General features: G+C 42.3%; 3 protein-coding genes across 3 annotated transcripts; 1 reads left to right on the top strand and 2 right to left on the bottom strand.

The window, feature by feature from the left end:
* Positions 1–903: 903 nt before the first annotated feature.
* Positions 904–4298, bottom strand: si:dkey-33m11.6 (uncharacterized protein LOC555986 homolog). The gene is made up of 2 exons (XM_034585814.1): positions 3516–4298; positions 904–2699 (listed from the first exon to the last, which is right to left on the bottom strand). Exons 1-2 carry the CDS (start codon positions 3682–3684, stop codon positions 2626–2628), a joined length of 243 nt encoding a protein of 80 aa, XP_034441705.1. The 5' UTR covers positions 3685–4298; the 3' UTR covers positions 904–2625.
* A 2263-nt stretch (positions 4299–6561) lies between these two features.
* LOC117761703 (trypsin-like) lies at positions 6562–12573 on the bottom strand. Its single transcript, XM_034585811.1, has 5 exons — positions 12364–12573; positions 10740–10899; positions 9331–9472; positions 8322–8588; positions 6562–7026 (listed from the first exon to the last, which is right to left on the bottom strand). Exons 1-5 carry the CDS (start codon positions 12419–12421, stop codon positions 6856–6858), a joined length of 798 nt encoding a protein of 265 aa, XP_034441702.1. The 5' UTR covers positions 12422–12573; the 3' UTR covers positions 6562–6855.
* Positions 12574–16156: 3583 nt separating this feature from the next.
* LOC117761704 (trypsin) lies at positions 16157–20506 on the top strand. The gene is made up of 5 exons (XM_034585813.1): positions 16157–16253; positions 16381–16531; positions 16753–16894; positions 18496–18753; positions 20040–20506. Exons 1-5 carry the CDS (start codon positions 16193–16195, stop codon positions 20187–20189), a joined length of 762 nt encoding a protein of 253 aa, XP_034441704.1. The 5' UTR covers positions 16157–16192; the 3' UTR covers positions 20190–20506.
* Positions 20507–20717: the final 211 nt, after the last annotated feature.

Genomic DNA, 20717 nt, shown 5'->3' with positions numbered 1-20717 from the left:
TAAGAAATGACAACATTCCCAACAAAAGCTGGACACTACGAGCTTCACTGCATTGGTATTTACAGCAGGACCATTTCGATTCTTTCCTACTCTTCATCTCTCGTGGTTTTCAGCAGCATGTCACTGCTGAAGTCTTACGTGTTTGGCTGTGAATGTGTAAAAAATGATCATAGCCGACATTAATTCAGTCATACCAGGCTTTCACTGCAACATTTACGTAGGATCAAGATCAACCCTGCAATCATAAAGTTTCACTCCCTCCAAACGAGGAGCGTAACATCCTCTCGTCCTGTATGTGGGGATAGGCTGTTACTGCAGTGAGCGTCATGGTTGACTGCTGTTTTGAAGGGACTATTTTGGCAGGATAATGCGGTCACGCCACTGAGTGAATAGGAGGTCTTGAGAGAAGAGGGCACAGATAAGAGAATGGAGAACATTCCATTAAAGATAGCGATGTTATCAAGCCGAGGCTCGGGGAAGACTATTCTGCACTGAAAAAAACCCACCGCAGCACCCATTGAGTGCAAGGTGCATCTGTTACCATGGTACCCGGCCCAGGCAGTCCCTTTCATGTCTGTCAAGACTGGGAAGGGAGAGACGAGCAATATGTTAGTCTCGCCTGCAGTTGGAGCTGAGGCACACACATGTGTGTGCTTATGTGTGTGTGTGCTCATATGTGTTCTCAGTCCAAATCCTGGTGGTTGGCGTGGGGGGGGGGGGGCTTTAAGATGCTGTACACTGACAGAGGCTCGTCACATAACATGAATCATTTAGTCACCACAGCAGAGTTGGAAATGTCACGTCTCATCAGTGTTCCTCATGCCTCGGTGCCCCTGCACCATTTACATCTCTGGCGATGGAGTTAAAGGGAGGACTTGATTAAAGAGAGGAGCTGAGATTTTAGGTGCAAACAGACATTTATTGCATTGGGAAGCAGTGGTGTACATATTCCCCACAGAATCATTTGCAATACTGTAGCACTTTTAGGAAATCTTGGTTTGCTGCGCAGCAGTCCGAGCCGAGTGTCTCTGTACTCTCCTTCAAACAAATCACGACAAAGTATAGATTTCATAGATTCCGTTGCTCATCTTTCGGATCTTTCCAACGTATGGGACACTGCTTCCTCAGTGGAAAATGCTGACTTGTCCTTCCTTGGCATCCACATAGGCGATCCATTAACAGCAGGGTAAACTGTACAAGGGACATCTCTGAAAGTCAGTCAAGCTATATCTGCTATTGTCTTCATCTCTCCGATACAAAACTATATTTTTGTGTTTTTGCTACAGTTTTAAAACAGTTAAAAAAAGACAGAAAGCAACATCAAGTACATCATTCCGCATTGTAAACCACAATCAACACTAAACAGTAAATAGTACTTTGTCAAATCTTTATTACAAGATATTAGGCCACTGTACAAATCAGTGTGAATCGTACAGTACAACGCAGAATTAAGACTGTTTCTCGAGGTTTGTCATTCAAAGCTGTATACGAGGTGCTTCAAGAATACACAAGAGTTTCAGAACTTCTGCCGTGCATGCATGATTTCATATTTGCCATGCATGAGTTGGTATTTCAGTGTTTTAAGAAAGAGCCCTAAAAATGGCAACCCAACAAAACAACTGAACTGTCCGAGTAAATGTATAAAGCACAAAAAAAAAAAGAAAAAAGAACAAGTTATCCGGTACAGTATATCCCTCATGAGATTTGGCACACACGATAATGCACAATGCAATATAAATAGTTTATCAATAGGGTGTGTACAGTCAAGTTACAGTATCAACCAATCCAGGTGAAAGCCTGGGAAGCTTACAAACAGGTGGGAGGTACACTGTATATAAATGACTCATTAGCTGCAAAATATGGTAACAAAAAACACTCAGGCAACATCGAGAATTGTTAAGTGAAAAAAAACATCACTCTCATTCGCTCAAAGTCTTCTTGACATACAAAAAAAACCTCTCCCTTGGGCCTTAAGTCACTGCAAAAGACATATTCCAAAGGATCAATAAATGAAGTCTTCAACACAGAGAACAAGCCAGTTTACCGATTCCCACTTTGTGCAAGAAAATATGGGCTACCCTCTCCATATTTACAAATTCTATTAGTTATTTTCCCTTGATCAAAATGAAGAGAAGAAAGAATGGTACAATAGGTTTAATCGATAAGATATAGGAGAAGTGTGTGCTTTAGTTTTTATATTAGATTTATTTCTGTATCCTGTCCCTGATTTCTGCATTTTGACAGCGCCGCCTCCTTCCTCTCCATCGCACCCCCCCCTCGCTTGTGGTCTTCTTCACTTTTGGATCTATGGCGAAACCCTGTGATCGAGGGCATTTGTGTATGTGTATGTATAAATATATATATATATATGTGTGTGTGTGTGTGTTTGTTGGGGGGGGGGGGGTCCACCTGGGGGTCTCCTTCGCTGCCATCTCCCGCCCCTGCCAGTGTGTGTCACCCGGATAGCCATGATGACTGACAGGGAGAGGAGGGTGTGGAAGTGCTGCTTGCTGCCACATGAGAGAAAGTGCTTATATACAGTGTCTTTGGATTAAAACTAGTAAATATCGCCATAAAAAATCTTTTTCAAGAGTGTCTTTTGGGGGATGGTGAGACGAGCGCTCTCTAAGCCTCTGGCGGGGTCTTCTCTGTTCCATTTTTCAGGGCTTCGTTGTCGCCATTCTCATCCTCGATCACAACTGTGGATGACAGGGGAGAGAGTTAATGAGAGATGGGGGGGGGGGGGCTCGTCTTGGTGTGGCGTCTTGAAAATTCTCCACCAACTGACAGGGGGGGGGGCATTAACGCCTTGGACCATGAGCACTGCGCTGTATGGGCAGAAGTGGTGTATGCATACATGAAAGAATAGAAGCGTGCAAAGAGAGAAAGAAAAGCATGGTTGTGTGTGTGTGTGTGTGTGTGTGTGTGTGTGTGTGTGTGTAATGCACATTTGAATTGCTGCATGTCTTCTTGCAGTGCACCTGCAGATGCAACACTTACACATCTGCCGCTTTGCCATGTCTGTGCATAGTCTGTGCATAGTGTGTGTGTGTGTGTGCGTGCACTACTGTACATGCAACTGTGTGCGTGTCTGTGCATGCATGTCTCCACCACAAGTGAGTCTTCTCATCAGGACAAACACAAGCAAAAAAGCCACGAGCAGCCTGGATTCATCGTGCAAAACACAAAAGACAGAGATCACAATCACACCGCATCTAAATCTTAATTACACCGCACGTTCACTGGGGAGGGGACGTGCAGCACAACTGTGAAGGAGCGAGGTTCAGAGGCGTCTAAGAGCACGCACTGCGCATCCAAGTTGTGTTGCAGTGCGAATACAAGATTTTAAAAACGCACCCATGCAAACAAAAGACCATTCCCTGTGATCATGCACTCTGGATGGAGACCGTGTCTCACACGGCTTCACACGGTGCCATCCTTCACCCTGCTCCACTGTGTGCGCATTCAACACATCCACATGGGGGGGAGAAAAACGCCTTAAATTATATATTTACCCCGTTTGCTCCTGCCTATTTGTCCGAGCTTCGGCGGACGTTTGTTCTGCGAGCCGTTGAAGAAGTTGTTGGTGTCTTGGAGACGACAGGTGAAGGAAAGGTGTCCCTCGTCGCCCTCATTTCCATAATGACTCATTTTCTCCTCGTTGAAAGGCAGCACTTCCGACATCTCCGAAATGCGTCTTTTCTCACCAAGGCGCACGGACTGAAATGTGCACAGCGCGTCTCCAAAGCTGGAACTCCGCGTCGTGTGTCTACACAACAAAACAAATAGAGGTGGAGGGAAACAATGCAATCTGCGGACACGATCGAGCCCTTTCTGTTTACCCCGAAGACACGTGTCTGTCTTCGTGGAAGGTGCGCAGCAGAATGAAAGAATACAGTTTACAACAAGAGAATAAAATGTCCTCAGTTTCTTCTCTGGTGCAGCCTCGGCAACATCATTCACAAAAATGTCCAGGGGTTGTTGTTGTTGTTGTTTTTTTATTCTCCCTCTTTCTCTTTGCGTATCGCTTGGAAATGGAGGCGCACGTACAATGGAGCTGGAGCGCCCGCTGCTTTCGAGCGGCTGAACCCGACGCACGGAAAATCTGAGGGAGAAATGCAAATCGAGGAGCGATGCAAAACACGGATCCCGGGGAGACCTGCTGGTGCGGGAGCTGCACGGGGGGTTCTCTTTCTGCTGCAGCCCAGTCAGAGAAGCTTCTAGCGTGGAGTCGTGGCGCACGACTGCTCCACTCTCCGGGATCCGGGAGGCAAATCCAACTAATGACGATTGATTTTATTATTAAAAGATGGCACGTAAAAATATGAGCCAAGTCAGGTTGGTTGGGAAAACGTCGTTTTACGCACCGCCACTCTAAAATCCCCCAACCTGATTTAAAATAAAAAGAAATGTTGATATTTATTGTGTCATTAAGGGGGTTTAAGGAGTGTCAGAGCTCACCAGATGATGGCAGTATTTTCATAGACTGAGGATGTGAGTTTGGAACCCAGTGGTGCGCATCCTGAGGGCCTGCACTGTTTTCACCGACACTTCCAGAGGGTTGGATGGAGGTTAAAATGTCAAACCTGGACACCAGGGACTTGCACCAGGAAACACATGAAATTACCTGGATATTTGTTGTGTAAAACCTGGAACTGGTGTTTTTTTTAATAGAAATCAAAAACGCTCTTTGGTCTATAAATCCCCTATAAAGACCCTAACCCTTATAATGACCGCCCTTTAAAGTTTCTTGATGTCTCAGCAATACTTTTCATTTAGAACATGGGACTGGATTGTGAATATCCCGTGTGTGTTCTTCCGCACTAGTTTGATGATAAGCTGCCAACCACCAGCAGATGTTAGGAACATATCACCAGTTGTGAACCTGAGCATCAATGGATGTTTCAGCCTTTTAACCACAAGGCATGCACCCTCTGCTGAGGTCGGCCCACCACAAGGCTGACCAGACCTGCGTGTATGTTACTGACTTGATTTCATGGACTGTGTTGGCAGCTGATCTCTCCCGTAGTCGAGGGTTGAGGGCAGAGGATGTCGCACCTTGTACAGATTGTTAAGCCCTATGAGAAAAATTGGGATTTGGGCCATACATATAACATGTTATTTGATTCATAACAGGCGTTCAGATAACACACTCAAACCTAACAGGATCCCGTCTGAGAAGGTTTTCATGTTTTGTTACCACACCGAGTCAGATAGCAGACGGTAGTATGGAAACTGGTTCGCTTTGTTAAACGAAGCCCCCGGGGATCGTCTTTAGGTTTGCAACAAACTCTCATTGGGTTTACTGGTGTCTGTGCTGTTTACATAAGTCTGTGTCTGTGAGCAGCTGCACAAAGGGGTATACAGTAAAGGACACAGAGCAAAGGACAGTGATTGAATGGTGACAGCTCGTGGACTCTTTCTCAGGTGAACTTAATCAAATATCATTACACAGACAATGAAATGAAAGGCGATATCCACGCATGCAGCACAGCTAACTTGAAAATGCCATCAGCTATTCACAAAGGGGGGTGCAGCCGTGACACACCTACTCTCCGTGGACCCACAGAAGCCACGATTTTTATCAGAGGCTCACCTTTCATATCAGAGCATCTCTCTCGATTACACAAATGTTGTTTCACCACATGTGATTGTATACACATCATTTCTTTGTTGTGTTTTCCGTGTCATGCATTTTACAGCAAAGCTGGGTAACCTTTACACAGTAGACACAAACATGAAGAAACCTTTATTTTACAGCAGCACATGTGGAGATCTGTCACTTTACGTCATCTGCAGTTTTATTTGAGAGGTTGGTTCCTAAAATCCTTGAAGACTTGCTTTATGAGTAATAAAGCAACAATCAAAGTTGAAATTCAGAGAAAAAGCAGTCCTTGCTATTATTTATTAGGAGTATTAAACAAAACTCATCATCTTACACCAAAAGAACAAACTCTACAATTCACTTTGAGCAAATCAGAACAGATCTTAAGCACCAAATGGTTTTGAACTCCCCAATGAGGAGCAGCTGTGTGTAAAGTGCAGCCTCAGATCAACAAGGAGAGCTCCTGGTCGTCCCTAAGGCCACGTTCATACTTCAAAATAGCCGTGATTTAAACAAAGCAGGGACGTGCATTCGTGGGTTCATTTGGTCTCAAGTACCCGTCACAGTGACCAAACCTGGAAGTCCAATTGGAGGAACCACAGATGCATAATAGGAGACACTTACCGGACTCAAAGATGGCATCCGGTCTTCTGAAGAAAAAACATTTGCCTATTTGCATGACCCAAAATAGTTTTCAAGGTTTGCTTTGTTTCTCCCAATGGCCCCACCCGTGTGTACTCGTCTGGCTCGTAAACCTCACAATGCGATGAGTCATGAAAATGATGCTAATTTCTTTGGCCCTGAGAAAGTTTACATGTTGCTGTGCACTATACATTCAGGTGAGATGAATACAATAGGCCCCCTACAGAGCCAGAGTTTGGTTTGTGCATTGCAGGCAAAGAAATGGATTCACCATTGAATTTTGACACAAATCATCCCACACATTTTCCAAATCTGAATATTTATTGCCATTCAATTTTGGTATAAAAGTTCAATAATGAAGACTGGAATGACACATGAACAGTAGGTTTATACACTGTTGCACCGTTTACAGCCAATCTGACAATATGAGATGGATCACCTTTATTCAAAACATTATCAGAAAAATCAGATCATGACTGAATGAAAACACATCTGCCTCTAGAGAACTAAATCTATGGATCTAGTCCAGTGGATGAGAATCTCTGCACATTTTCCACAGAAGCAGCTTTAAACATAAAACTTGAATCATCTTAGTTTTATACGTTTCTTTAATATTTGGGGCAGCGGATGTAGGATCCATAGATGGTTTTATCGATCCACCGGCGAAATTTGGACACCACCGTGTAGACTCCCGGGAACTTAGCATCCCCGCAGCCGTTGCCCCAGGAGACCACACCGTAGACACGCCCCCCGCACACCAGCGGGCCGCCGGAGTCACCCTGCGAGGACGAGACCACACCCTCCATCATGTCACATGTCGTCAAGCTGCTTTAATGTCTTTGATTGGTGTTACAGGATACACTAAGTGATACAAAGAGTCGTAGCAGTGGGGCCTTGGTGGCGGCAACCGTTTCAAAAAGCATTTACTACTCAAGTGGCTCAGATGTCTCCGGCCCGTCAGGTCACTTCTGTGTGGGAGATCAGGCAAAACACTCAAGAATATTATAATAACTTCAAACCAAATATTCAATGTGAAATCATAAATCTATCAAAACTAAATTTATTGATCGAGAAAATGTCCTTACAAAATTCATATTTTGAAATGCATTTTTACAATATCCCCATTCCTGTTGTAAATCTGTATTTTACATACAGTCTGAAAACCAGCCAGGCCTTAACATGTGAATTTACCTTCTGTTTGCTGTTTTGCTAAATTCACTTTTTCAATAAGGGATCAGGGCATTTGAAGAGGCAGACACTGATATCTGAAACTGACAAAAAGTGGCTGGTCTACAGTAACAGCACAATTCCAGCAGAAAAGCCCAATGTTATTTTTCAGGACAGGTGTATCTTTTTTTTTTTTTAACCCTTTTATAATGTGATGCAGTCTTCTATAATCGTCTTTCTTCTACTTGTACATGTAAACACACAAAGTTGCCTACTGTGGCATTAAATATAACACTTTTAATATGTCATTCAGCTCCTTATATAGGATATCGCTATATCACACATTGAATTTCATGTCATTTTCTTCTCTCAACAAAGGCAGAGGCAGAGATTCTTTCATAGCCAAATCCTCGCACGCAGTTTGTTTTTGCCAACAAATGGCCGTCACTGTACCTTTAATCTACAGCAAGGTTTTCTCTCCTGGAGCTATTTCAGGGTTGCTTTGTTGCCTCTTCTGCAACTTTCATAATACAGTTCCCTCAGGGTGGACCGCCACGTCTGTTTAATAAAAGCTTGTAGCTGAACTACGCTGACATGATGAACTGTATCCACAGTGTCATGGGGATGAGCTTCCTAAAAAACTGTTATTGTTTCGCTCTAATGTGAGCTGATGAAAAGCGTAATCCCCCTGTGCCATTTGATACACACTGGGAACCATGGCCAGTGCCTTGGAGAATATGTTATTTCAATAACAGAGTAATGGCCTTTCAAGGATCAGATGATTATGTTGGTCACCATGGACCAGATCGGACAGATCCCAACACCCACTTCATCTCAGAGCTGGAACCGCTCACATTTATTGCTTGACACTAATGATAGAAGGTTTGAAAGGATTCGATCCCTGTACCTTGCATGCATCTCTTCCTCCAGTCCTGTAGCCAGCACAGATCATGTTTGCTGTGATATTTCCATTAAATGACTCACTGCTGTTACATCTTGCAGTTGAAATAATGGGCACTCTGACCGTCCTCAGGATGAAACGGGCCTGGCCTTCGCCCAGCCTGTTGTAGCCCCACCCAGACACCCGACACACCCGGCCTTCAACTACACCCGTCCCCTGCCTGGGAAGAGGCACCAGCGACACATATTTGTTCAGCACCATGGGGGCCCGCAACTGCACAGAAAAGCAGGACAGATTCTACGTGAGTATGTGACAGTATCAGCAAATTCTAAATATCTTGACATTTATTAAAGATGCACGCATCACTATTTTTCCATATTGTCTGTAGATCAAATGATGATTTTCAACTGGTTCTACGTACTAGAGGTTTTGTAAGGGCCACCATGACCTCTGACCACCCAAATCTAGTGAGTGTAAGTGAACACTTGTTTCAAATTTGAAAGGACTCTCTTGAGGTGTTTTAATATAAAATGTTCTAGAAGCAAAAATGGTTTCGTGAGGTGACACTGACCTTGACCTTTGGCCTTCGACCACCAAATTTAAGGTGACCCTTGAGTCCAACTGGACTTTTGCACCAAATATGAGGTAATTCCCTCAAGGTGTTTCTGAGATGTTGTGTTCACAAGACCAAAAACATATTTTTTTAAGGTGACAATGACCTTTGATCATCCAAAATTAGGTCATCCTTGGGTCCACCAGAATGTTCGTACCAAATTTGAAGAAAACCCCAAAACATAATGCCTCCAGCCACTGGTCATCATAAAGGTAAAGATGTCTTTGTAGATCAAAGTATATTTAACATGGATTTTGTTATGTTTTTTTTGCCTACTGGGTTGCAGAGAGTAATGGTAGACTGGTGAAACACAGGACATCAAGCAAAGCAGAGGGATGACGATGAAATAGGCACTGATAACACCAGTAACATTGTTTGTGCAGATCTCTGTTTGTGCAGTACCTTAATGAGCATGATGTCAGCGTTGTTAGTGCTCCTGTTGTAGAGGGGGTGGGTGACCAGCCTGTGGGGTTTAGCATACTGCTCATAACCCTCAAAGTTATTCACTATGTAGTCGCCGGCCACAATCATCATGTGTTCTGTCCTAGAAGACAAGTCATTTCAATGTTATACCATTTCCATCCACAAATATAGGACAAGATAGATCAAGGTCTTGAGATTTGATCGTTGCTGAGCACTTCTAAGAAAGAGATGGAAAAATCTGCACAGGTCTATTTTCAACAACACAAATCAGAGCGATCATGATTATGATATTTTAGCTTCTTATTTTGTCATCTTTTCTGTGGTAATTTTACTGAATCAGATGACATATCATTGAGCAGGGAGGCTGGGGGCGATGCTGAATGACATTCATTAATAATTATGGCCAGTTTACAAAGTCACAGAGTGAGCCCATAGGTGACCGCTGTGAAGCCATGTGGTGTTTCTCTGCCAAGGAACAGCTTACTGTTAGGCTGGGACAGTATAACAGAAATACAGCCAATTTCCTGGACCCTCTCTCTCTCTCGAACACCAACACACACACACACACACACACACACACACACACACACACACACACACACACACACACACACACACACACACACACACACACACACACACACACATACACCAAGATGATGTACCAAGGTCAGCCTACTCAACTGTATTCGTGTGCTGTCTGAGGTTTACTGTGCGTCATGATCAAGCTGTATCACTTTGACGTTAGTCGTGGCAGAATGGATGCTTGCTTTTAGGCATCTGTTGGGGCCATCTGCTCACTAAATTAAATCATGCCAACTTTGCCTCTACACAGTGACTTCTACAGATTCTACTGAAAGAATGCCAGAGGAATGTCATTGAGTCTCCAGCCAAGCTGGCGGCTAATAGGCACAGCGGTGCTTTGAACTAAATGTTAATGCCGGCATGGTAACAGGCTCACAATGGCAAGACGAACATGATGTTGTTCAGTAATTGTCATGTTCATCATGTTCACCTTCTTAGTTTGGTGTGTTAGCATGCTAATATTTGCCAATCAGCACTATGATGAGATGAGGCTGATCTCAATGTCAATATATTTGGCATTTGGTCAACCCTATGGGATCACCCAAGTCATTAGGATTCATCATCTGGGGAGCATGAACCCTGGTAATCCATCCAACAGATGTTGAGGTATTTGATTCTGCACCAAAGTGGACATTAGACTGGCCAACATTTCCATTGATAGGCCCATAGCACAGACATTACATTTCTATATTAAACCATAAAGAAGCATGTAACCTTCTTAACATAGAAATCATGAAAATGTATCTTTGTGAGTTCTAACAGTCCTAACAGCTGAATGGTGGCAGCTATAATAAAAGTCTTACCCGATGTTACAGTGTGCTGCTGTCAGCACCCAGTACCTGTGAACCAATGATCCACCGCAGAAGTGTTGGCCCCTGGAGCTCTGCAGTGACACAATGTATCTGATGGAGTTTGGTGCAGCGGTGTAACCACCTACGATACGGCCCTGCATGAGCACATGGCCTGTGTGGAAAAACAAACACTGACAAGAGATGGGGGGAAAAGGAGCTGTGATAGATCGATTTTAAATAGTTTAATGGGTCTGTGAAGATTATAAGTTATTTTTTCCCCTGGTAGAATGTCTTCCTCCCCAAATCCAATGACATGAAGATTAGGGTTAAATTAAATGGATTCTGAATTAACTGTAGTGAGGACCATGTTTTCACCTTTATCGCTAAATATCCAAAGCACCTGCAAGTGACACCTCACCAGGTATGGATTTCAGTGACACTTAAAAAGCCAATCTTATAAAACACAACAAGCCTTTAGTGAACAAAAGAGAAAAGTAAAGAGCGAGTCCCCCACCCCTTCCTATTTATCCCACCTAGTGGTTCTCTGTCACCTGGGAGGCCACTGTGTAATGAATGTAATCCAATATAACTTGACCTTCTCATCCCAACACCTCGCTCTCTGAAACATTAGAGTGTGGGGGGCTCTCCCTGTACTGTACCTGCCTTACGTAACAGCTCGTCTTCTGTACATTGCCTTCAGGCTATACATTAAGACATGGTGGGAACAGGAGTATTTCCTCTGACAGTGGATGGAAATGTGTTTGAATTTCAGATGATCACTAATGAGGAGTAATCACAAACTAACCGGTTGATCCTGTAAAATAGAGGAAAGCCATTTAAAAGAATGCAGTTATTTTGTTTATCAATACAGAAAATATGAAACTGAAGCTGGGAGCTGGTTTGCTGAGCTTCGAACAGAGACTAGGACTAGGCTGGGCAAACTAACTAACTAAATCTACCATCACAGAAAAGGTTATCATCATCTCATTGGTTGAATCCATAGAAACACTAAAGTATCAAAATGACAGTTTGCAGTTTTGCAATTCGCAACAGCACGCTACACTTTGCAACAAATACATCCCACCCCGTCCCATCGGGCCTCTCGTCAACTCTCCTGAACGTGCACTGACTCACAACTGCTAGACCATCTTTTTCGTGGTCTCACTTGCTCAGTGGCTAACTTTTGACTATCGTCTCTACTTCAGTAATGTATGTCTCTCCGACTGAAGACTCCGGTCATGCACACCAGAGCACAGACTGGGTGGACACAGGCAGGCAGCTCGGTCAGGTGTGTCGACCAATCATTTAATTCGGCCTGAATCAGACATGTTTACCACAGTCCTGTGAAGGCCAAAGCCGGCCTTTTACTTTTTCTCTTTAAAGAGAATCTCAACAAATAAGATGAAAAACTTTCACAAACATCACACCATCCCTACCTTAACTCTATTAACCCATTATTGCCTTTAAAAAATCTTTTCCTTTCAACTGAAAAAACAGACAAAATAAAAAGTACCACAGCACAATGGTTGCTGATTAATAAGAGAAACCGTAAACTGGACATCTCCTTGAAATGCAAAAGAATCCAACATTTACCAATGAGCAAAGCATCACATATTTTCTTCTCAAAAGTACTCACTGTGGACTGCCATGAGGTCCAGCAGGACAACACATGAACACATGATGAAGTTCATCATCGCTGTAGAGGTTTCTGGCTGCAGCGCACCATACCAGCATCGAAATCACTGCAGCCACACAACCGGTGTCCTCCGCTCCTGGCTGCCCCAGTCTGAGCATCAGCTTCTCTCTGAGAACAGTGGGACTCAGTTTCTTCCACGGGGGAAAAAAAAGTTTTTAATTTCATCGTTCATCATTTAACACCGGGGGGGGGGTTTAACACTGTAGCATTGATCGAAAAGGACAAGAAATGTGAGAGAGCAACAAAGTTCACCTTCAGAAGCTGCTCAGGGCCCACCCCTCCGGTTCCTGCACTATCGCAACTCCTCTCCCTGACCCTCCACACTTGTCGAAAGGGCTTTACATTGTTGCCATGGCAACACGGGGTACTGTGCCGAGCGGGTTCATCCATACTGTATCAGCACGCTCCGTCTGTGTCATCATCCAGGCTTATCTGTGCTGAAATGTTTCAATGGCCCACTGTGTGCACAAGAATAGCTCTGTGTTGAGCCAAGACAACGCCGAGCTATTCTGTGTCCCTCTGTACTGACTCATCACTCATCATCAAATCCACTTCAGCAGTAGTAATAACTCTATTATTATTATCACTCTGATCATCATCATCACTATCATCATCATCATCATCAGCCTTCTGGCAAGTCAGCATCACTCTCAGCATGGGAAGAGAATCTCGCCTGACCTCCTCTTGTCCCACATTTAGAGCGAGCTGAATAATTGATGCTTGACTCGGTAGAATGGGAGAGACGTCTTTGTGTGGCCTCCTGTGGTCAGGTGTTTCCTGGACCAACACTAACCCAACGTTACAGACACTCACCTTCAAACATGAGGTTATGTCTTCTATTTATTTAACGCAGACAAGGCAAAGACGATGAATACTCCAGAAATATGCAAGCGTTAAATCGGAAGTTGGTCTTTACAATAAAAAGACAATTTTCTATATCTATTCTCCATGAGCTACAGGTTGCATGATATGATGATGCACAGTATATCACAATATAAATTCATTGAACATCAGAGGATTTCCCTAACGTGTATACAAAGGTGTTATATCTTTCATTTCTCACAATATAGTTCACCATTATAGGAAAAGCTAAAAAGAAACATAAGATTTGTATGACTCAAGAATCAAACACACGTATTTCATGCATTCCCATAGGCTGTACCTAAACTGTATCTCAAAATGCACTTGGTCATGATATCTGTCAATATTGTGATAAAATGTTATTATATAATATTTTATTGATTTAAATTGTTGGAGGTAGAGGCAGAAATCTTATAAACAGGTACACGAGACAGTACGTATTTTTATATATTTTTTTTTTTGTAATGTCGGCCTGTGGCTTCCTCAACGGGAAATGTCAAAATAGGCTTTTCACAGCCAACATTTTGACATGTCACAGTAGGAAAAGCAGATGTAAATAATAACACAAATTATGAAGCTTCTCCCTATCTCTCCCTCCAACAAGGATGACAGATATGCTCAATTTGCATTTCTTTGTAACATAGATAATAAGTTTGAATGTGTGTTATGTTGTTTTAAATGTGACCTTCACCCTGACCTGCAGAGTACGGCATTTCACTCCCATGTACGCTGTAACGTGTATCATGGAAGTGATAAAGCTGAATCTAAATTCCATTTATCTGTTTTAGTTCCAGTGTCCTGCTGTCGTGCATGTTGGCTCACACACACGGTCATGGCCAGTAAGACACATGTGCTATGTCAACTTTGGTATGGCAAAGTGTCTGCAAATCTTGTACTTTTTGTAAATATGCCTTTATCTGTTAATTGTATATAGATATTTGCTATTATCGTTGTTTTTCATGCTTATTCATCTTGTCTGGAGAGAGAAGCCTCTTACATTGCATGATACCTGAGTATAATGACAATAGAGATCTACAGCATGGAGATATGGGGATTACATCAGCGGACAAGACACGTGTTCAGTCCTCTTATATTAACACAAAAGTCTGTGCAGGACTTTGCGTCCTGTCTACGTTTGAGCGGCACATGCTCCTCTCAGATTTACAAATGATATGGATATACGGCACATGCGGTGTAGTACACGCAGCACGCCGCATGTGCAAGGTCTCACTCTACCGTTCACTCTCTCTCGCACACACACACACACACACACAAACACACACAAAGGCATCTTGTGTGTCACCTCAGCTTTGCACCTGAGTGAGAGGGGGAGCACACTATCACCTTTCACCCTCACGGTTGGAATGACACCTTAGGGAGGGCATGTGGACTCTATGAAGGCTATGAGTTACAAACCAAACGTCCCCATGTGTGGATAAAAAAAAAAAAGCCTGCTGGGAACCGGCAGCATGAGGGGGACACCTGGGGAGATGGAAGAGGCTGGAAGAGGAGAGGAAGGACACTGTTCATCTCAGCTGGATGAGACTGATCCACATGAGCAGGACAGGATGTAACAGTGATTTCCCACTTTTTAACAGTTTACTCTAAGATTGATGGGAAAGCAGAAGAACTAGCGATGCAAAGACATACATATGAACACACGATATGCCGAGTCACTGTTATTCTCACTTCATCTAAATACGATTTCTGACAAAAAGGTTTTCCTTGTCCACGTAAAGAATAAACACTGTTATGTCTCGCTAGGTCTCACGATGATATCATACTCAGATATCATACCAGCTTTTGTCCTGCCCTCTGTAACATCACTGGATACAGCAAAAACATGTCTGGCGAGTATATTCTATCTTTTTTTTTTTGTCTTGTTGGGTTTCATCTTCATCAAGCTACACTTTGTCTCCACGACACGACAATAGTTTGAATCTGTGTGAACAAAGGCCTTAGAAAGACGGGTATAATAAAGAGGGCTGCCTGTTTGCTTTTGATGTTTGTTTTTTTCCTGTACTAGGTCAGTACTTTCTGTGTGTGAGAGAGACACTTCGATATTTGGCGGACAATGGCGAGGAGGAACAATGCCGGTGACAGGCATGGCTACAGTATAAAAGAAGCCTGAGCGTCCTTAGGTTTGACTTTATGTCGCGGCATGAGAGCAGTGTGTGAGAGTGTGTGTGTCAGTGTGTGGATGCTGGACTTGATAAGGTGAGACAACTTTGTATTGGATGAGAATTTTTGTTTGATGCTGTGTAGACTGCAATAATCATATTTAACCGTGCAATGATCACTTTCTATTTGTGCAATTTCAATATAATATAAGTGTAACACTCTATTTTTAGAGTTGTTTTGTGTTTAAATTGTATTTCTTTTACTTATTTATTACCCTTACTGAGTGTGTCTTGTCTTGTCTTGTCTTGTCTTGTCTTGTCGTATCGTATTGTATCGTAACATATCGTTGTCTAATGTTAAAATAAATCACTCAGAACTTCATCTAGGTAGGAATGAAATAAATATTTTCTTTTAATAGGAACTTCAAAAATAAAAAAGCATTGATATCAGTGTGAAGTGCCCCCATTTACATGTAAAAATATACCTGAAACCACCGAAGAAACATGAACATGAAATAAGAGATTTTCTCATTCCTGGTTCTAAATCTGGCTGTAGATCTTCTGGTAGTGGTGGTGTGTGGTGAACTACAGCAGTGATTTGCACTGTTCTCTATTACTTGTTCATAATGGGATTATAATTCAAGATGTCCTCAAACCTATCATTGTTGTTTCAGCAGAATAAAGAGCGCAATGGAATGAATGAAGGTAAAATGTGGGTCAAACATGATGCGTTTTTTTTTTTTCTTTCAGCCACTTTCTTTTTTTCATGTTTTTTGGCAGTGACTAAAATGAACCTGACTACACCCTGTCCCCTCTCACTGCTCCTTGTGCTTGTTGTAAACCTGACAGGTGAGAAACAACAGAGGACACACACAACACTACAACACTGACTTTTAAACTTTTAAACAGGAACAGTTATGAGCTGGTTTTGTGTCACTGAATGGAGCAATGTCTCTGTGTGTCCTGGGTTTTCTAGGTCTGTACGGGAGCAGGATCATCGGGGGTGCAGAGGTAAACCCCTACTCCATCAAGTATCAGGCCTCCCTCCAGCTCATGAACTCCCACTTCTGTGGAGGCACCCTCATCCACAGACAGTGGGTGGTGTCCGCTGCCCACTGCTGGAGGCCGTGAGTCACTGCACCTTGACACCTGTGGCACTCAAGACATTTCCTCCACGCCCAGTGAAATGAATTTCATTGCTTTGTTAGGCTACGTCCTCACTAATACCACAGAGAGGACATACTGATATTCTGGAACACATGTTATGTAGGTTTGGAAGAAGTGATGCATTGTGTGATTGATAGATGATGAACCAGTACCTCAAAATATCTTGCCTTTTGGCTTCTAGGAAACACCTGATCCAAGTGGTTCTGAGTGAGCACAACATCTACAAGGTGGAGGGCTTTGAGCAGAGGTTTAATGTCTCTCTGATCGTCAGGCTCTACCCGAACAAACCATACTTGTTTGACAACGATATCATGCTGCTAAAGGTAAGGGACGGCTGAGGAACACTCACTTTGACACAGGGCACAAGTTGAAACCAGTTTTAGATACTACTGAGGGAAAATGTATCATTAGTCAAAATCAAAATATATCTGTAGCCCTGTTTATCTTTCCATACGATGTCTGGTCTGTCATCTTCCTCATTTACGCTGATCCTCATGCAGATTGTGTCATGTCACTACAAGAGACAGATTTTAAAAAGAAAACTGTGGAGATCAACATATTGAACTTTTGTCATTAGTAAAAGACATTTGAGGACTCTAATTCCATTTGCTTTAATCTGTGAGCAGCCTGTTTGACTTCAACTTGGTTGAAGTGTCGGGCAGTTACATTTTGATCTATAACTGATGTCTAAAAACCTTAGTTTGCACTTAGAACATTTAAACCATTCATTTTTAACAACTTATGATGAAATATTCCATAAAAGAGAATTTTGATCCAAGAGAATAACACAGGCTGTGGTGCTTTACTGGACAATGCATCATGTTTTAGAAGCAGTTTTAGCCAGTCCCCTTATATTAAATTAACCTGCACCACATTTCACACACTCAGTTATCACAGATATAAGGTCCCTAAATGTACCAAATTTTTCATCAAGATCCATGAATTATTCCGTCAGAAATCTGTTAAACTATATATATATAAATATATATATATATATTGTTATAATTTTTTTTTTTTATTGTGCTGTCGGTGTTACAGTAAGTGAAAAGGAATCCTGGATCCTGGATACAGATCCAAATCAAAATTGAATGGGTTCTTCCCTGATCTATACTGCATCCTTCATCCAAGTATCGTGGAAATTCATTCATTAGATTTTGTGTAATCTTGCTAAATCACAAACAAATGAACCAACCAACAAACAGATAGGGGGTGAAAACATAACCTCCCTGGCAGAGGTAATAATCTTCAAGAAATGAAAAAGAACTAGCTACAGATATCAGTGGAGTATTGAAATGTTGTGAAATGCAGTAATAGAAAAACAATAAATTGGAAATACTGAGGTAAAGTACGAGTATAGCAGGTTTTCTCTTAAATATTATATTTGAGTCCATATACAGGTCTTTACCCATGATTCATTTTGTTGCTTTTCTCCAGAAAGCAACCAGTCAGTCTGACTGACTGGAAGTCCAGTCACTGGACTTCACTTCCAGTCAGTCCGACTGACTGGAAGTGAAGTCCAGTGACTGGACTTCACTTCCAGTCAGTCCGACTGACTCACTGCTTTTTAATATAGGAGATTTGTAATTGAAGTTCCAGTGTGCTGCAATAACTGCAACACACCAGAAACCTCCACCAAGGTAGTTGGTTGATTTATATGTCAACATATAACACAAAAATTACCAATTGGATTTCTATGAAATTTGATGTAAAGATGGAACATGGGCCGAAAAAAACCCCATTGCATTCTGTTCATGTTTAATTCAACATATTCAGTTTTGTACAGTGTTTTTATACCATTTTGATGAGTCATCATTCACTTGCACATCCAGCAGACACTGGAGAATCTCCTTGTGTGATGTGAGTTGAACATGTCAGGATCCGCCTCTTATGTTGACTGACTGAATGTCTGTTCTGTGTTGGTCAGTTGGAAAAGCCAGTAACGATCAATTCCAGGGTTGAGCCGGCCTCTTTGCCACGACCGAATTCTCGACCGTTGGTTCACTATACCCGGTGCACAGTCAGCGGCTGGGGCGTGACCTGGCTCAACAGATACAGCTTGTCACCTGTACTGAGGTCTGTGGATGTGAACATCTTCGCCAACTGCTGGTTCTACTACTACTTCATGATCACAAACAACATGATCTGTGCTGGCTCTTTTCGTGGTGGCAAAGATTCCTGTCAGGTGAGACACACGGTTATAGTTGTGTGTGTGTGTGTGTGTGTGTGTGTGTGTGTGTGTGTGTGTGTGTGTGTGTGTGTGTGTGTGTGTGTGTGTGTGTGTGTGTGTGTGTGTGTGTGCACGTCTCAACTGGCACTTAAATACTGAGAGGTGATGTAATGAAATATTAATCTTAATTTTATATTCTAATAGTGAAAATGAGTTAATAGTAATGATGTAACATTAGTGTGTAAAATGTTAAGGTTGAAATGAAAGGCCATTTTTTACCATGTACAGTTATGAAGCATTAGATAATGGAGGAGGTTTCTACAGTCTTAATAACGACAATATTGTACATGAGATGCAAATTAAGAGATTGAAGGAAACACAAAGCTGCATTGAAAGATTTTTTCTGCCACTTTGGAGCAATGGAAGAATCTGTAAACACAACACTAATATATCATCACGTTACTGTGACCTCACCAACTCCTGAGGAGGGAAAAGTTTAGGTTTGAGCCCCTAAATGCTCCGATATGGTCTCCACCAGCTATTCACTGTTGTTGCCCGAGGGCTGTTTGGTGCTGGGCATGGTGGAACAATAGAAACATTCATGTCCCAGTTCTGTGGCTGTTTAAGAGATTCCTTCACTGTCCAGTTGAGACAGACGTCACAAGAAGGCAGCACAATTCTGTCTGATGGTCAACACGCAGAGTTGTCTAAAGTCTAAAAACAATATGTTGCCTGTGTGAGGAAGTCCTTAGGAAGTCCGGGAGTAGCTCATTTACAATACATTGTGCTCCAATCAGTCAGCAACACCTCTGATAATGTGATATATCCGTCTGCATTGGGGGGGGGGGGGCTTTCATACACATATATGTATGAAAGCGGTTTCACGGGCCATTTTCCAGAGAAAGTTAAATGCACAAGTTTTACACAGGTAACTAAAGTAGGTAATGTAATTATGTAAAACAGTTTGTCCCAGCACAGAGCTTAATGTCAGGTAGAGAGAGAAGAGACTTGATCTGGGAGCTGTGTTTGATTATTGTCCTCCACAGCACGCCGTGTACAGAGGGATGTTAGAGCAGAGTTCAAGGCCAGAAAACCAAAACAAACCATTTTTAAAAAATGCTCTGCATCCCTGGAATGTAGGGATTCTTCCCTCGATCCAGTTCCCTTATACAAATGCTGATATATGATTAGTTCAGAACAGCACAGAACTGTTGTTTTTCTCCTGTCAAGCTTTTATTTAGTCTTAACGTGTGTAACACTACCCAATTAGAAAAACGTTTAACTCTTTACTTCATCCTCAGGGGGACTCTGGAGGACCTCTCATCTGTAATGGTAATTTTGAGGGTATTGTATCTTGGGGCAATGGCTGCGCCCACGCCAACTACCCTGGCGTCTACACCAAGGTCAGAAACTACATCGGATGGATGAACTGGATCATCCAGAACAACTGAAGAGACTCTTTAATAACAGGCTCCTCTAAGACTCTGCTGCGAGGAAGATTTGAATGTTTCCTAATGGATTAAAAGGACTTCATGGATTTTATTTTTTGGGGTCATCTTTTATGCTTTACTTTTATATGAGCATGAATATATTTGCCAAAAAGAAATGAGCTGTGACATACATCCAATGAGCGTGAACTCAATCAAAGCACACAGATAAAACATTTTCTCACTTAGTGAATATCATATTTTATAACAACAATGGCACTCAGTCGAGGCCAAGGCCCAACATCCCCTTATAAAACCACATTTAAATCCACTAGATCCACATTCTTATTGGCCCACACTCATAAACATCAGTCCCTAAAAATGTTAGATTTATTTCATTGAGATCCATAAAATATTCTCTGAGAAATCAATCAAAATGTTAAAAAAAACACCCTATCTATCGATATTAAAGAAAAAAATCGGTCGAGTAGTTTTTGCATAATCCTGCTAACAGACAAACAAACTAAAGAATGCAGACGAAAACATAAGCTC

The sequence above is a fragment of the Hippoglossus hippoglossus genome, chromosome 5 (genome assembly GCF_009819705.1).
Source record: "Hippoglossus hippoglossus isolate fHipHip1 chromosome 5, fHipHip1.pri, whole genome shotgun sequence".
In the NCBI taxonomy this organism is placed as follows: domain Eukaryota; kingdom Metazoa; phylum Chordata; class Actinopteri; order Pleuronectiformes; family Pleuronectidae; genus Hippoglossus; species Hippoglossus hippoglossus.
This window is presented reverse-complemented; position numbering and strand designations above follow the sequence as displayed.